The 13,683-nt window shown below is 22.8% G+C and overlaps 2 protein-coding genes across 8 annotated transcripts; both read left to right on the forward strand.

Annotated features, from left to right (window-relative positions):
* The first annotated feature begins 345 nt into the window (after positions 1-345).
* On the forward strand, positions 346-2,806 carry LOC122715712 (ras-related protein Rab-2). The gene is made up of 4 exons (XM_043938103.1): positions 346-502; positions 1,140-1,279; positions 1,434-1,790; positions 1,887-2,806. Exons 1-4 carry the CDS (start codon positions 457-459, stop codon positions 1,986-1,988), a joined length of 645 nt encoding a protein of 214 aa, XP_043794038.1. The 5' UTR covers positions 346-456; the 3' UTR covers positions 1,989-2,806.
* Positions 2,807-4,301: 1,495 nt separating this feature from the next.
* LOC122715987 (huntingtin-interacting protein 1) lies at positions 4,302-12,559 on the forward strand. Of its 7 annotated transcripts, none has more exons than XM_043938646.1 (19): positions 4,302-4,983; positions 7,185-7,378; positions 7,493-7,556; positions 7,705-8,062; positions 8,180-8,241; positions 8,934-9,208; positions 9,297-9,493; positions 9,572-9,710; positions 9,784-9,871; positions 9,978-10,066; positions 10,158-10,361; positions 10,441-10,621; positions 10,697-10,984; positions 11,054-11,295; positions 11,398-11,550; positions 11,642-11,742; positions 11,803-12,032; positions 12,110-12,269; positions 12,354-12,559. In XM_043938646.1, coding segments are annotated over exons 2-19 (2,877 nt in total). In that variant the 5' UTR covers positions 4,302-4,983; positions 7,185-7,333; the 3' UTR covers positions 12,355-12,559. The 7 variants fall into 7 exon arrangements, with proteins under 7 accessions (XP_043794581.1, XP_043794582.1, XP_043794580.1 ...); XM_043938647.1 differs by having other exon boundaries at positions 4,303-4,983; positions 7,717-8,062; positions 12,110-12,273; XM_043938645.1 differs by having other exon boundaries at positions 4,305-4,983; positions 12,110-12,273.
* The last annotated feature ends 1,124 nt before the right edge of the window (positions 12,560-13,683 follow it).

Below are 13,683 nucleotides of genomic sequence, written 5' to 3' on the forward strand. Positions count from 1 at the left end.
AATATTTAATAATATTTGTTAATATAACTAAAAATATAAAATATGAAATACATTAAAACAATATGTAAAAAATATTTATAATAGAGTAACATAAATATTAATTACTGTAACATAAATATCATATTTTATATTCAATTAACAATTATATTTTGTAATATTATAATCATATTATATATAATTTAATCTATATATATATATAGTATTAAGTTAAAAAGTGCCATGGTTTTGGAACACAGCCAATGCTTACAAGATACGTCAATGACTGAAGCGACGGCAGCGCGATATCGGAAATCCGAAGTTATTACGAATAATACGGAAAATCCCGAGAATTGCCGAAGCGATTCAGTGACGTCATGCTGAAGCAGAAGAGATAAGACAGTCAAAAAAGTGAAGTTCTGTTTTCTAATATATCCGCATTTTGTGTAGATATCTTTGTTTGCTACGTGATTTCAAAAAATGTCGTACGCATACCTTTTCAAGTACATCATCATTGGAGATACAGGTAATTATCTAATGTTTTCACAAAAGCAAATGTTAAATGATTTTTACATTCTACACTACGTCGACCGTGACAGGGCCCATTGTTTTCGTTTCTTTGAACGATAATATTTGTGATTCGTAAATCTTTATAGCATTCCTATAGATTACAATGTATATGCTTTATATTAACATTTAATACGAACTCAATATATGATTTGATATATCATTTATACACACAATTACTTTCATATAATAATTTTATCAACTTAAAAAGTGTTTTATTTTTTTATTTAGAACTGATCTATTGTAGAATAAACACAATATTATTTAAAATTGAGATTAGATATTATAATTGAACTTGTTTTAAATATTTATATGACATTGTTATTGACTTGTTTACTTTTATATTATAAATTTTATAAATGTATAAATTTTATAATATATCTTTGAATAATATAATGTATCCTTTTGTTTTAATGTGAAGTAAATCTTTAGCTATAAATAAATATATTTTATATAAAATTTAATTATATATTTGTATTCAAACAATTCATAGCATATGTATATTATTTACATTTATTATTATTTATAATTTTATAAAAACATGATCAATTTATATCAATTATTTATTATAAGAATTATTATTTTTTTTTAAATAGGAGTTGGAAAATCTTGTCTACTTCTACAATTTACTGATAAGAGATTCCAGCCTGTTCATGACTTAACAATAGGTGTTGAATTTGGTGCTCGTATGATTACAATTGATGGAAAACCAATCAAACTTCAAATTTGGGATACTGTAATTATTTATTTTTTTAAATAAATTGTAAAAAAATATAAATAACATCTATATAATATTAAGTTTTTATAAATTAATATAATAATGAGTTTTTTAATTTTTATAATTTTTATAAGAAACTATAATTACTAATTTAAGTAAATTCAATTTATAGGCAGGTCAAGAAGCATTTCGTTCTATTACACGATCATATTATCGTGGAGCAGCAGGAGCTTTATTAGTATATGATATTACACGTAGAGAAACATTTAATCATTTGACTACTTGGTTAGAAGATGCAAGACAACATTCGAATTCTAATATGGTAATTATGTTAATTGGTAATAAAAGTGATCTGGATAATAGAAGAGAAGTACGAAGAGAAGAAGGTGAAGCTTTTGCAAGAGAACATGGACTTGTTTTTATGGAAACTAGTGCCAAAACAGCAATTAATGTAGAAGATGCATTTATTAATACAGCAAAAGTAATTTATGAAAAAATTCAGGAAGGTGTATTTGACATAAATAATGAGGTAAAATCAAAATTACAGTTAAAAATTAAATCATTATTATTATATTATATTTTTACTTATTATTATTATTATTAAACAAATTTAAAATGTATTTAGGCAAATGGTATCAAGATTGGGCCACAACATTCACCAACAAGTCCTAGTGGATTAGCAGGTACTGGTGGTCAAGGAAATACGCAAGGTGGTGGGTGCTGCTAGGGGCTGGGGGTTGCCTGTCCACCGCTTCATCCTTCTCCAATTTAAATTAATCTTTAATCTTTTTACTCCTGCTCCTCATTTTATTCTCAACCAATTACTTTGTATATTTTTTGCGTGTGTCGCATCATGAGGTAACAAGTGACTCTATTGATGTATTTATTATTTAAAAAAAAAACATATACATACATTAAATAGGAATATTATAAGGGAAAATGTTATATATATTGCTTAAATCATGAAACCTAATAAAGTTTTAATTTACAGATTCTGGCTAATGTAAATTTATTAGTTTTAAATAATGTTTCTCATATGCTTTGTATACTTAATTCATTTGTATAGCAATATAGTAATGTTAGATTTTTAGTTGCATTCATAAAATAGTTGAAGCTTTTAGCATATACAGATAATTTTATTTTTAATGTTAGAAAGAAATAAATAATATTTTATCAATACATTTCTATATTAAATTTTTATTTATCTATATTATCTATATATTTAAAGTTTTATAATTCTAGTTATAATATGTTAAAAATTCGAGGAACAAATTGATTACAAATTGGATATTGATCAAGCGGGAAAGGATAGGCACTTATATTTAATATTTTGTATTTGTTCACATTGTATATTGTATGTATTGTGCACTGATCTGATTTAATTTAATAATGAATTACATTTAATATATATATATATTTATTATATATATATAAATCAAAGTGATTTGTCAAAGATATGATTTACACTTGACTACCTAAAGTGACACCATGTATATGTATGTATCAATGTATGAAATGACGAATATATAAAAACATATAAATCAATTTTTTGAGGCCTATTTAACTAAATATCTTATTACTTAATTAATTATGTAATTGGTATTGTTATTTTTGGTGTATTTTGGAAAAAGTATTCTAATTGTATGTAAATTATAATTTGTATATTTAAGTAAATACAATTATACTAAATTTTAATTTAAATTTTAGTTATTTTAAGAAAAATTCTCTAATTATCTAACCAAATAACCATGAGTAGTAATACCAATGAAAAATATAAAAAAATAATGCTACCTATATTTTGTCCATTTAAATGTAAAAATAAACATCATATATATACATTCTTATTTTATGATTATATGCTTAATATTTTTAAATATATGGAAATATATTTAACTATGAAAGATTTCAATATAAAAATTAAAGAATATTTTATAAAAAAATAAATTTATTTATTCATTACAAATTTTTTATATCAATATATTGCAATTTTCAATTAAATTTATTTTTAAAACATTTTATGATGTTTACAATAAATATAGATTTATGTATATAGTCTAATGTCAAATGAAGGTGAAAATTGAAACATACTATCATGATATGTACTTAATTTTTATACTCGTTTAATACTAAAGTTATTGTATTATTCTTAGAACATATATATCAATTTGAAGAAATTATTATTTATTAATTGCTATTATTAAATATTGTAAATGCATGATATTGTCTATAGTAAATTTGACATAATTTTTTGATCAAAATATACATACATATCAAATATTTCATTTTGTTTTATTTAAAAAATGTATGTGTCCAATGATTGATTTGTATTGTTTACGATATTTAATATATATGTATTTTAAATTGAATCTATAAAAAATTATAATATATTTTACATATATTTTAGCAATAGAAGATCTAGTGACTTGCTATGAAAATTTATCAAATCTTGCTATGATTATCATATTTATCATTTTTTTTTACTTTTGATTTATGATTACCATATTTTAAAATATACAATAATGATAATGATAATTAATTAATTATTTTTTAATTAAATATAGTGAAAAATAAAATTATAATATAAAAAATTTAAAAAATAAAAAATATAATATATAATAATTTAATATAATTTAAATTATTTTATATCAATTTTTATTTGCTACATTAGAAAAAACCATAAAATAAATGTAATAAAAATACAGATTATATATTATATTATATTATATATTATAATTTAAATGAATAAAAAATAATAATAAATTATTAATGAAATAAAATTATATTCAATAATAGAAATTAATATAGAAATATATTATAGATATAATTAATTAAGATTCATTTTTTTATATTTATTTACAAATTATTAAGAAAAAATAAACAATTGTATTAAATATTATTTATATTTTTAATATACTAGAGATTTTAATATCATTTGATATTAATATTAATAAATTTAATATTAATGTATTATTGTATTATAATATAAAATTATGACAGAACAGAATTTGAAAGAAGAAAAAAAGATTAAAAACTTTATACCGGAAAAAGATAAGTAAGATATGAACAAAGTGATAATGATATTACGGTAAGCATAAAACAAAGATGAGATAACAAAAACACTAGAATTTAATAGATCACTTAAGTGAGTAAAATATGAAAATAAATGTCATTTTAAAAATAATTTTATGCCAATGAATTTTATGAGTTATATAGCTACGCCATTGGAAGTGCGCTTGAAATAGCGGTTTGATGCTAAATGCACGCTACTTCTATTCCAAGCGATTCACCGTATTCCATCGTACACGCGACGGGAAGCACGTATTTATTTCGTATTTGGGACAAATTTCGATTTGTTTATTAATAACACTATTTGTCATTTTTTAATTTTTTTATTGTTATCTTTAATATTTATCTATCATATCTAATCGTTGAATCCATGCACTTACATATCGATGCAGTTTTAATATAGTTATTAATTAAAAAAAGTCAGTTAGAATAATTCATTAATTATTTGCCGCACTTTTCAAAGTTAAAAGCATTAATATTTAAAAAAAGTGTTAGTGCGCATTTATGAAGTTTCCGTTTATCATAGCCGGATCTATGCTACGTAATCTTTTGAAATAATTCGTGTATTGACGAAGTAATGAGTTTAACAGAATTACATGTTTTTTAACAAAGTACAGATTTGGATTTAATGACATAAATTGTTGGAATAATTTTAGGTATGTAATATGAATTTTAATATTTAATTGCATATTGTATTTGTAAAATAAGTATTTAAATATACTGATATTTTTCAAATAAGCATAAGGTTATATATTCGTCACTTAAGTAAAAGTATTATAAAAGTGCTTTAATTTTAAAACATTTAAATATTTAAAATTATCAAAATTAAACATATATTATGAAAATGCGGTCCTTGACCTCATTCCAATTCGTATATTGTTTCAATGCCTTTTATAGGTTAGGAAATGTGTTTATTATAACATTGTACATATTAACAATATTTAATTATTGACAGTTATATTTTGATATATAATTTTTAAACTTATTTGAAAAAATATTTGAAATATTGTTTAATATTAATATTTATAATATAATATCACACATAATATCATATTATAATTTAAAAAAAAAAATCTGATATCACGAACGAATAAGAAACTGTTCTTTGATTTTTTTTATATATATATAGATATGTATATTTAATAATTTTTTTATAAATTTGTCCCTATTAATGAAGAATAAAATTAGAAAAATTTACATATTAACTTTGGTTATTTATTTGCCTTTATGTGATTTTATTTATTTACGCATATTTGAATTTTAATAATATTTATAAATGTTCATGTTATATAAAATTCGTAAGAAATGTTATACGAATTTACATATATGAACTACTTATAATAATTAAATTTAGTTAAATGTTATGTATATAAGAAATTTAAAATTTAATAATTATTTTTATTTTTTTTAAATACAATTATATATATATATATATATTATTATTTTTTAATGAAAATTTAAAAAAAAATAAATATATGTAATTTAAATTCTTAATAATTTATGAAAAATTAAAAAAATAATTTGATATAATCTTTATGGATTTCACTATGAATTTAAATTGAATTAGATTTTCTATATTCTTAAATGTATTATTTTGTAATAAAGTTTTAAGAAATATGAAAAAAGCTAATCATATTCTCTTAAATATAAAAATTGAATATATCTTTTATATATTTTACATACCATAATTATCAGTATTCAATTATAATTGTAGCTATATATGTAATAACTAATATTTTGAATTGTTATAATTTAATTATTGAAATTATTATCTTTTGAAGATATTTATATTATTTTTATATCAATATTTTTCAACGATACTTATTGTTTATATTTATATTAATTATTAATTATAATTAAATTCTAATTGCATGTCAAAATATCGAATGTCATTCATTGCGTTTATTTCGGTCGTTATCTTTGTTTTTCTTGCTATAGTTGCAATACGCAGGGTCTTTGACTTACATGTCATCTTATAATATGCACATCTCACCCGTTCATCTAAATACACAAGTGCAACTAGTGAAATACTTTCTGAATGAACGTAACTGTATAGCGACACTTTTTCTGGCACAAGGCATCGTTAATAGTGGAACGGTGACACCACTCGGGAGAGTTAATGAACATAAAAGACCCATTATTTAGACTTCCGAGATTGAAAAAATATGTATTTTATCGACATTAAAATAAAAAATTTGGAAACTAACAATTTAAAAATATTTTCAAAATTTCCTGATTTATTATTCTATACTTTGCAGTGTATTATAATTTTGCATTTTTGTTTCAATGATAAATGTGTTATTTCAAGTAAAAAATTAAAAAATATCTAACAATTTAAAAGAAGTAAAATTCTTTTGTGATAAAAATTACAAAAAACAATAATCAAAATTACGGTTAAAAATTTTTTAATTCATATTTAAAAATATCATAATTTTCGTTTTTTTTAGATATTAGAAATTTTTTTAATTAGAAAGTAAATATTTTTTAATAATTTATAATAGGATTTTATTTATAAGATCATGATCTTTTTGGAAAAATATTTCAATATTTTATCTTTAATAAAATTAAATAGTTTTAAGCATGCCATATAAGATAAACTATTGATTCAATATTTCAATTTCATTTAATGATAGAAATTATGAAAGTTTCAATTTTATAATAAATATTATTTACATTTCTAAAATGAATACATATTAATAAATGACAAACTTAATGAAATAATAAATATATAGTATATAAAACTATTTATTATAATTATATCTATATTATAATTATTATTATGCAATAATTTGTTTTATCCTTCGTTTTATTAAACATTATTTCATTCTTCATGAATCATAAAAATTATATTTTTCAGGAGATGTGGAATGTAATATTGTTGAATGTGTTTATTTAACGCATTTTGACATGATTGATGAATTGGTGAAATGATGATTTTTCATATGGATTGACAATTAAAATTTACACGTATTTTAATTTCTACCGCAGCTATTGTATACTATTATCATGACGAGTGTCGTTCCACTCACTGATAAACAACTTCACCAGTTGGTAAATGAATATTATAGGAAGATTTTAAAAAGCTTTTTTAAAAACTTGAAAAATGTTTTAAAAAATCATAAATTTGTAATGATTTGGTATAAAAAAATTTTGTTTGAATTTTAGAGCATCTCTATAGGAAAAGCTGTAAATCCTACAGAAACACCTGTAAAAGAGAAACATGTACGAAGTATCCTTTTTAACAAAAAATTCTTTTGTTCTATAATTATTATGTTTTATAAAATATATTATTAATCATATTAAAATCATATTATTAATCATATTAGAATTTGAAAAATTTTTTTGAAAATATAGTATATATACCTTAAGAAATGTAGGTGCGATTATAGGTACACATCAAGAAAAAGGTGGAATGGTATTTTGGCTGTATATATTACGACAGCCATTACAAGAGAATCAAATTGTCGCGTGGAAATTTTGTCATGTGCTGCACAAAATATTGCGAGAAGGTCATGAAAAAGTGATTCCGGATTCCCAAAGATATCGCGGAAGATTGGAAGATCTTGGAAAATTATGGCAACATTTGCGGGAAGGATATGGTCCATTAATTCAATTGTATATAAGATTACTGATCACAAAATTAGATTTTCATAAAAGAAACCCACGTATACCCGGAAATCTTCAAGTAACATCAGAGGAACTTAAATCAATCGGAGAAAATGATATCAATATTTAGTAAGTTTTTATTTTAAGTTTTTAATCTGATAATTTTGAATATTTTCTATTTATATTTTCTAATTAAATTAAATCATATATTATATATATATATATATATGTATTTTTTGTATTTAGCTTCCAAATGTCGGTTGAAATGTTTGATTACATGGATGATATTTTGAATTTACAACGTGCAGGTAGGTACGGATTAGATTCTTCTATCACTATGCTTTTTGAATTGCTCAAGTTTTTGACTTTGTATTGATTAATAAGAAGCAGATTATCCTTCTTATACTTTCTGCTGACAGACGCTTTGCACGAGTAACAGCCTCCGATACGTTATTATTATTATTTTTTTTTATCAATTGTATTATAGTAGTTTCTTGGTGTGAAAGTACTCATCGTACTTGTGAAACGAAAATAGCACGGTATCAATTTAGATTTTGCCATTTTGACGTAATTAATCTGCTAGAATCTCGATTATCCAGATCGAACTCAACCAAGGCAGACCGGTTAAATCGAGATCTGCATGCTGAATATATGAACGGAGGCGTCATTGACGGATGAACAGAACAATTTACACGACGGTAATATTTCTTTATTTCGTGAATTACCGATGAAAAATCTGCTGCAAAAGGATTTGTGTTTTTTATTAGATTCAATAAAAATTGCAAAAAGAGAATGTAATATTTGCGATCTTCACAAATAATTAAATAGGTGCAATTAAACTGATCGTTCCAGATATATTTATTTCATCATCTTGTGTATCATGGAAACCGAGGATATCGCTTTTAATAACCACTTCCTTATCAAAATCTCTTTAAAAATTTTTTCAAGTCGTTAATAAAGATTTGTGCCAATATTAATTTATATAAATGAAATATTTCAGTTACTACTTCTTTGAAGAATACACCCTCAAATTCCATGACTGTCAGTGGACAGTGTCGGCTGGCTCCGCTAATTCCATGCGTTTTAGACGCATCACAGCTTTATGATTATTGTGTAAAAATTTTATTTAAACTTCATAACACTTTACCTGCGGATACCTTAGCTGGACATCGCGATAGATTTTCTAAACAGTTCCAAGAATTAAAAAGGTTTTATAATACTGTTAAACAAAGACAGTATTTTAAACATCTTATAACAATTCCTACGTTACCTGAGGTAAATATTGTCTTTTTGATACGAATTATTATTATTTGTAATATAATAGATTATATATGATATATAATATATCTTATATTTGTTTTAGAATCCACCAAACTTTTTAGTACAATCTGAATTACGAACTTATGTTACACCAATAGTAGTTTTACCACCAGAAGAATCTTTAGACTCTGAAGTTGTTGTTGATAGTCTTATTGATACTTCTGATACCAATTCATTACCAGGTGATCAGTTAGATTCTACACGTAATGGTTCGATTTCACCTGATGCAATAGCAGAAAGGTATAACTTAGAAATTAGTTATATATGATATTTATTTAAAATGTAAAAATTACATGAGCTGATCATTTATTATTTTAGAGAAAGTCTCATCGATCATTTGCAGCAAGAAAACAATCATCAAAGACAAGAATTACATCGTGTATTAACTGATCATCAACGAATTGTTGAAGAACTTCAAATTCATGTTACTCAATTGAAATCGGATTTACTTGTTAAGGTAAAAATATTTTAATTATTTGTTAGCATAATTTTATTGTAAATTTTAATAAACGTATATTTTAATTTTGTAGTGTAATGAAATTGAACAAGAAAAGCAAATTAATCAAGATTTTATTAAACAAAAAGCAGATATGATGATGAAAGTTCATGAAAGTGAAGGTTAGAATGTTTCATTTTTGTTTTATTATATTTTTGCATTATTATTATTGTTATTGTTGTTCGTTATTATTAGTATATACATAATGTAATTTTTTTCTCTTTTTAGAAAAGTATAAGATTTTGCAAGAAAAATTTCAAAAATTAAAAGATGCATATGCAAAATTTAGAGATGAACATATCAATTTAATTAGAAAGGTAAAATTATTCTAAATTTTAAAAAAATAATACGGAATGTTGAATATAAATTTTGAATAAATTTTGAATTTGAATTTATTTTTTTTTATAGAAAGTTGAAGTAGATAAGCAATTAGGAATGTTGAAAATGTCACAAGAACAATCTGAACGACGAACAACTGAAGCAGAACGTCGACTTGAAGAATTAATACAAGGCCAAGCTATAACAGAACAAGAAAGAAAAAAAACCGTTGAAGCTCAACACGATTTGGATGATGTAAAACAACAATTGAATGACGCGAAAACTGAAAACTTGGTTAATATCTTTCTTTCTTTTCTTCAGTTTATGTTTATATTTTTTTTAATTTCGTTCCGGTAAAGATATAATATTTTAGGCTTTGATTGCCAAAAATGATTTTATAACTTCTGAAAAAATGGCTTTAGAAGGGGATATACACGATTTATTAGCACAGAAAGAAGAATTAGATTTAAAAATTGAAAAATTAGAAGTTGAAATTGAACGATGTCGTAGTGAAATGAATACATATGCTGATACCACATTGCATGAATTGTTATGTAAGTGCTTTATTTTATCTAATAGTAAGAAACAATTTATGTTTATCTATCAATAACAAAGAATTTTTATTTCAGTAAATTGTATTTTTAAAGCTGAAGATATTATGCAGTATTCATTGAATACTATTGACAATTCTGCAATATCAGATTTAACTTGTACACCTCAATATCTTGAAAAATTAGAAGATCCGATTTTGAAATCATTAGATGCTTTAGATGCTGCATACACTGGCTATGTATGTGATACAACAAATGGAAAAGTGTTAATTAAAAATGCAATACATGTTGCATATATTTTGGGACTTTATATTATTCATGCTAAATCTACATCCAATACATCTATTGATATTGCGTTAGGTGACAGTAAGTTTCAGATGTTAAAAATAAGTTTCAGATGTTAAAAATACATATTTACTTATTATTATGTTTTAGAATTCACTGATGAATGTAAACAGTTAGGATTACAATCATTATCTATGTTTAATCACATAAGAAATAAATCACCAGTGACTATGGGTCAAATCAATGAAGTAAAACAACACTTCAAGAAAGTATGCGAAATTGCTATTACATTATCTACTATACAAGGCAATGTTGAAGTTATCGGCAGTTTGGTAGAAACGGAATTATTAAGCATGGATAAAGCAATAGAAGAAGCTGCAAATAGAATACAAGTAATTGTCTTTTATATTTTAGTATCTTATATATTTTAGTAATAATCGCTAAATTCCATATTTATAATATAAATTAATAATAATTTTACACCGTTAAAATAGGATATGTTGGAGAAATCTCGTGCAGCGGATTCAGGTTTAAAATTAGAAGTAAATGGGAAAATTCTAGATTCATGTACAGAATTAATGAAATGTATAAGAAAATTAGTTAAAAAATCACGATTGTTGCAAGCAGAAATTGTAGAACAAGGAAAAGTAAAAATATTTAATATAATGTTTTATATAAATATTGCAATATATATGCGTGCTTGCAGGGAAACAGAAAAAAATTTATTTTAAATTTTAGGGCACTGCCTCTGCAACGGAATTTTATAAACGTAACCATCAATGGTCTGAAGGACTTATATCAGCAGCAAAAGCAGTTGCAATGGGTGCTAATCTCTTGTTGTAAGTAGAAATAGTTTATTATAATTTTTATTTGTTTATAAAATTAATTATTATTCGCAGAGAAGCTGCTGATAAAGTTGTTGCTGGAAATGGTAAATTTGAACAATTAGTAGTTGCATCGCAAGGGATTGCTGCATCTACAGCACAATTAGTAGTTGCAAGTAGAGTAAAAGCCAGTAGAAATAGTAATAATTTAACTGCTCTTTCTGAAGCATCAAGAGATGTCACGCAAGCAACAGGAAGTGTTGTTGCAACTGCTAAAAACTGTAGTCAACTTATTGAAGAAAATGGTAATTTTATTATAATTATTAAAATTTATTTTTATTTATTTTTTCAATAAAAAATTAATGTTGTTAATATTTTACAGATGATTTAGATATTTCTGGATTACGTTTACATCAAGCCAAACGACTGGAAATGGAAGCACAAGTACGTGTATTGGAATTAGAACAAGCATTGGAGACTGAAAGATTACGCTTAGCCGCTTTACGACGTTATCATTATCAACTTGAAGGCGAAAAAGAATAATGAGTATATACGAATATAAAATTATAATATATATATTATACATCTTATAAATTTATTTTTAAAATTATTTCTAAAAATTTCAGGTTTTTGATGTTAATGTAAAAATTCACTTTAACAACAGAATTCCTCATCAGCATTGAACAGTATTGAATAAAGTGTTCTATTAAAAAATAATATATTGCAAGAAAAGGAAATCTATTTGGGTTGACTGAAATGAATTATTGTAATATTTGCATGTTTAATATGTTTAATATATAATAAATATAATTTTATTTCTTTTTAATGAAAATTGAAAATATTTGAACAAAAATCAAATTATTATTACTCCTTTTATGACAAATAAGATATAAAATAAATCTAAAATTTAATTAATATTATTATTATTTAACAGTTTTTTTATTTAAAGGATTTCAGTGCTTTTTTACTATTTTAATATTGTTTTCAAATTGATAGAATTAAATTGCAATATTAGCGGTGGTTGAAAATAAAATTAAATTTTAATGTGAAATTATATGTAAGATATATAAAAATTGAATCACACAATTGCAAATAGTAGGAAAAATATAGAGATAGAAAGAAATAAATAAGAATTGATTGTCAGCATTATTTCTTAGAGTATTAAAAACATCTTTTCAAAAATATTCAAAAAATGAAAAGTTTTTTCAAATACTCAAAAGATAGCGCTATTGATCAATTCTTTAACTGTATCTTTATTCTTTTTCTTGTATTTGTTCTTTTTTTATTTTATATCATTCTGTAGATGGCGCTGATTTCAATATTTTTATCTTATATCTATCCTTTTTCTTTGATTTGTTTTCCTTATTTTATTTTTGGCGCACAATATAAACGCCATAATCGAGATAACGGAGATTTAATTTTTTTTATTGAAAAATTATATAATATTGATTTACAAATATTACAAAATATTGATTTACAAATTACTTTTCAATATATATTTTTCAATATTAATTCAAGATTAGTATATCTATAAAATATTTGATGCCTATATATTTCATTATATTTTACCATTTAATTTTTTGTAATCATTTTATATACATAAATGATTTTTAAATATTTGAATAGATTATATATTGTAAATATTATTTTGAAAATTTCAAAAACTATGAAATTAAATTCGATATATTACTTTACAGTTTTCAAAATATGTATATTATGTGTATAATATTATTTTATTCGTTTATATCAAGAATCAAGAAAAATCATTGCTATTTGTTTTCGGTAATCAAAAATCTCAGCTTAAAATAAAAGGTTAAAAATTCATAATTCAATTATATTTGCATGTCAATAATTATAAAACATAATATTCAATAAAATTCATATCAAAGAGACTAATATGAGAAATAATATATTCTAGATAAAACTATAATATAGCTATAAATAGTAATATAGTAT

The sequence above is a fragment of the Apis laboriosa genome, unplaced genomic scaffold (genome assembly GCF_014066325.1).
Source record: "Apis laboriosa isolate Shangri-la unplaced genomic scaffold, ASM1406632v1 scaffold40_cov151, whole genome shotgun sequence".
In the NCBI taxonomy this organism is placed as follows: Eukaryota; Metazoa; Arthropoda; class Insecta; order Hymenoptera; family Apidae; genus Apis; species Apis laboriosa.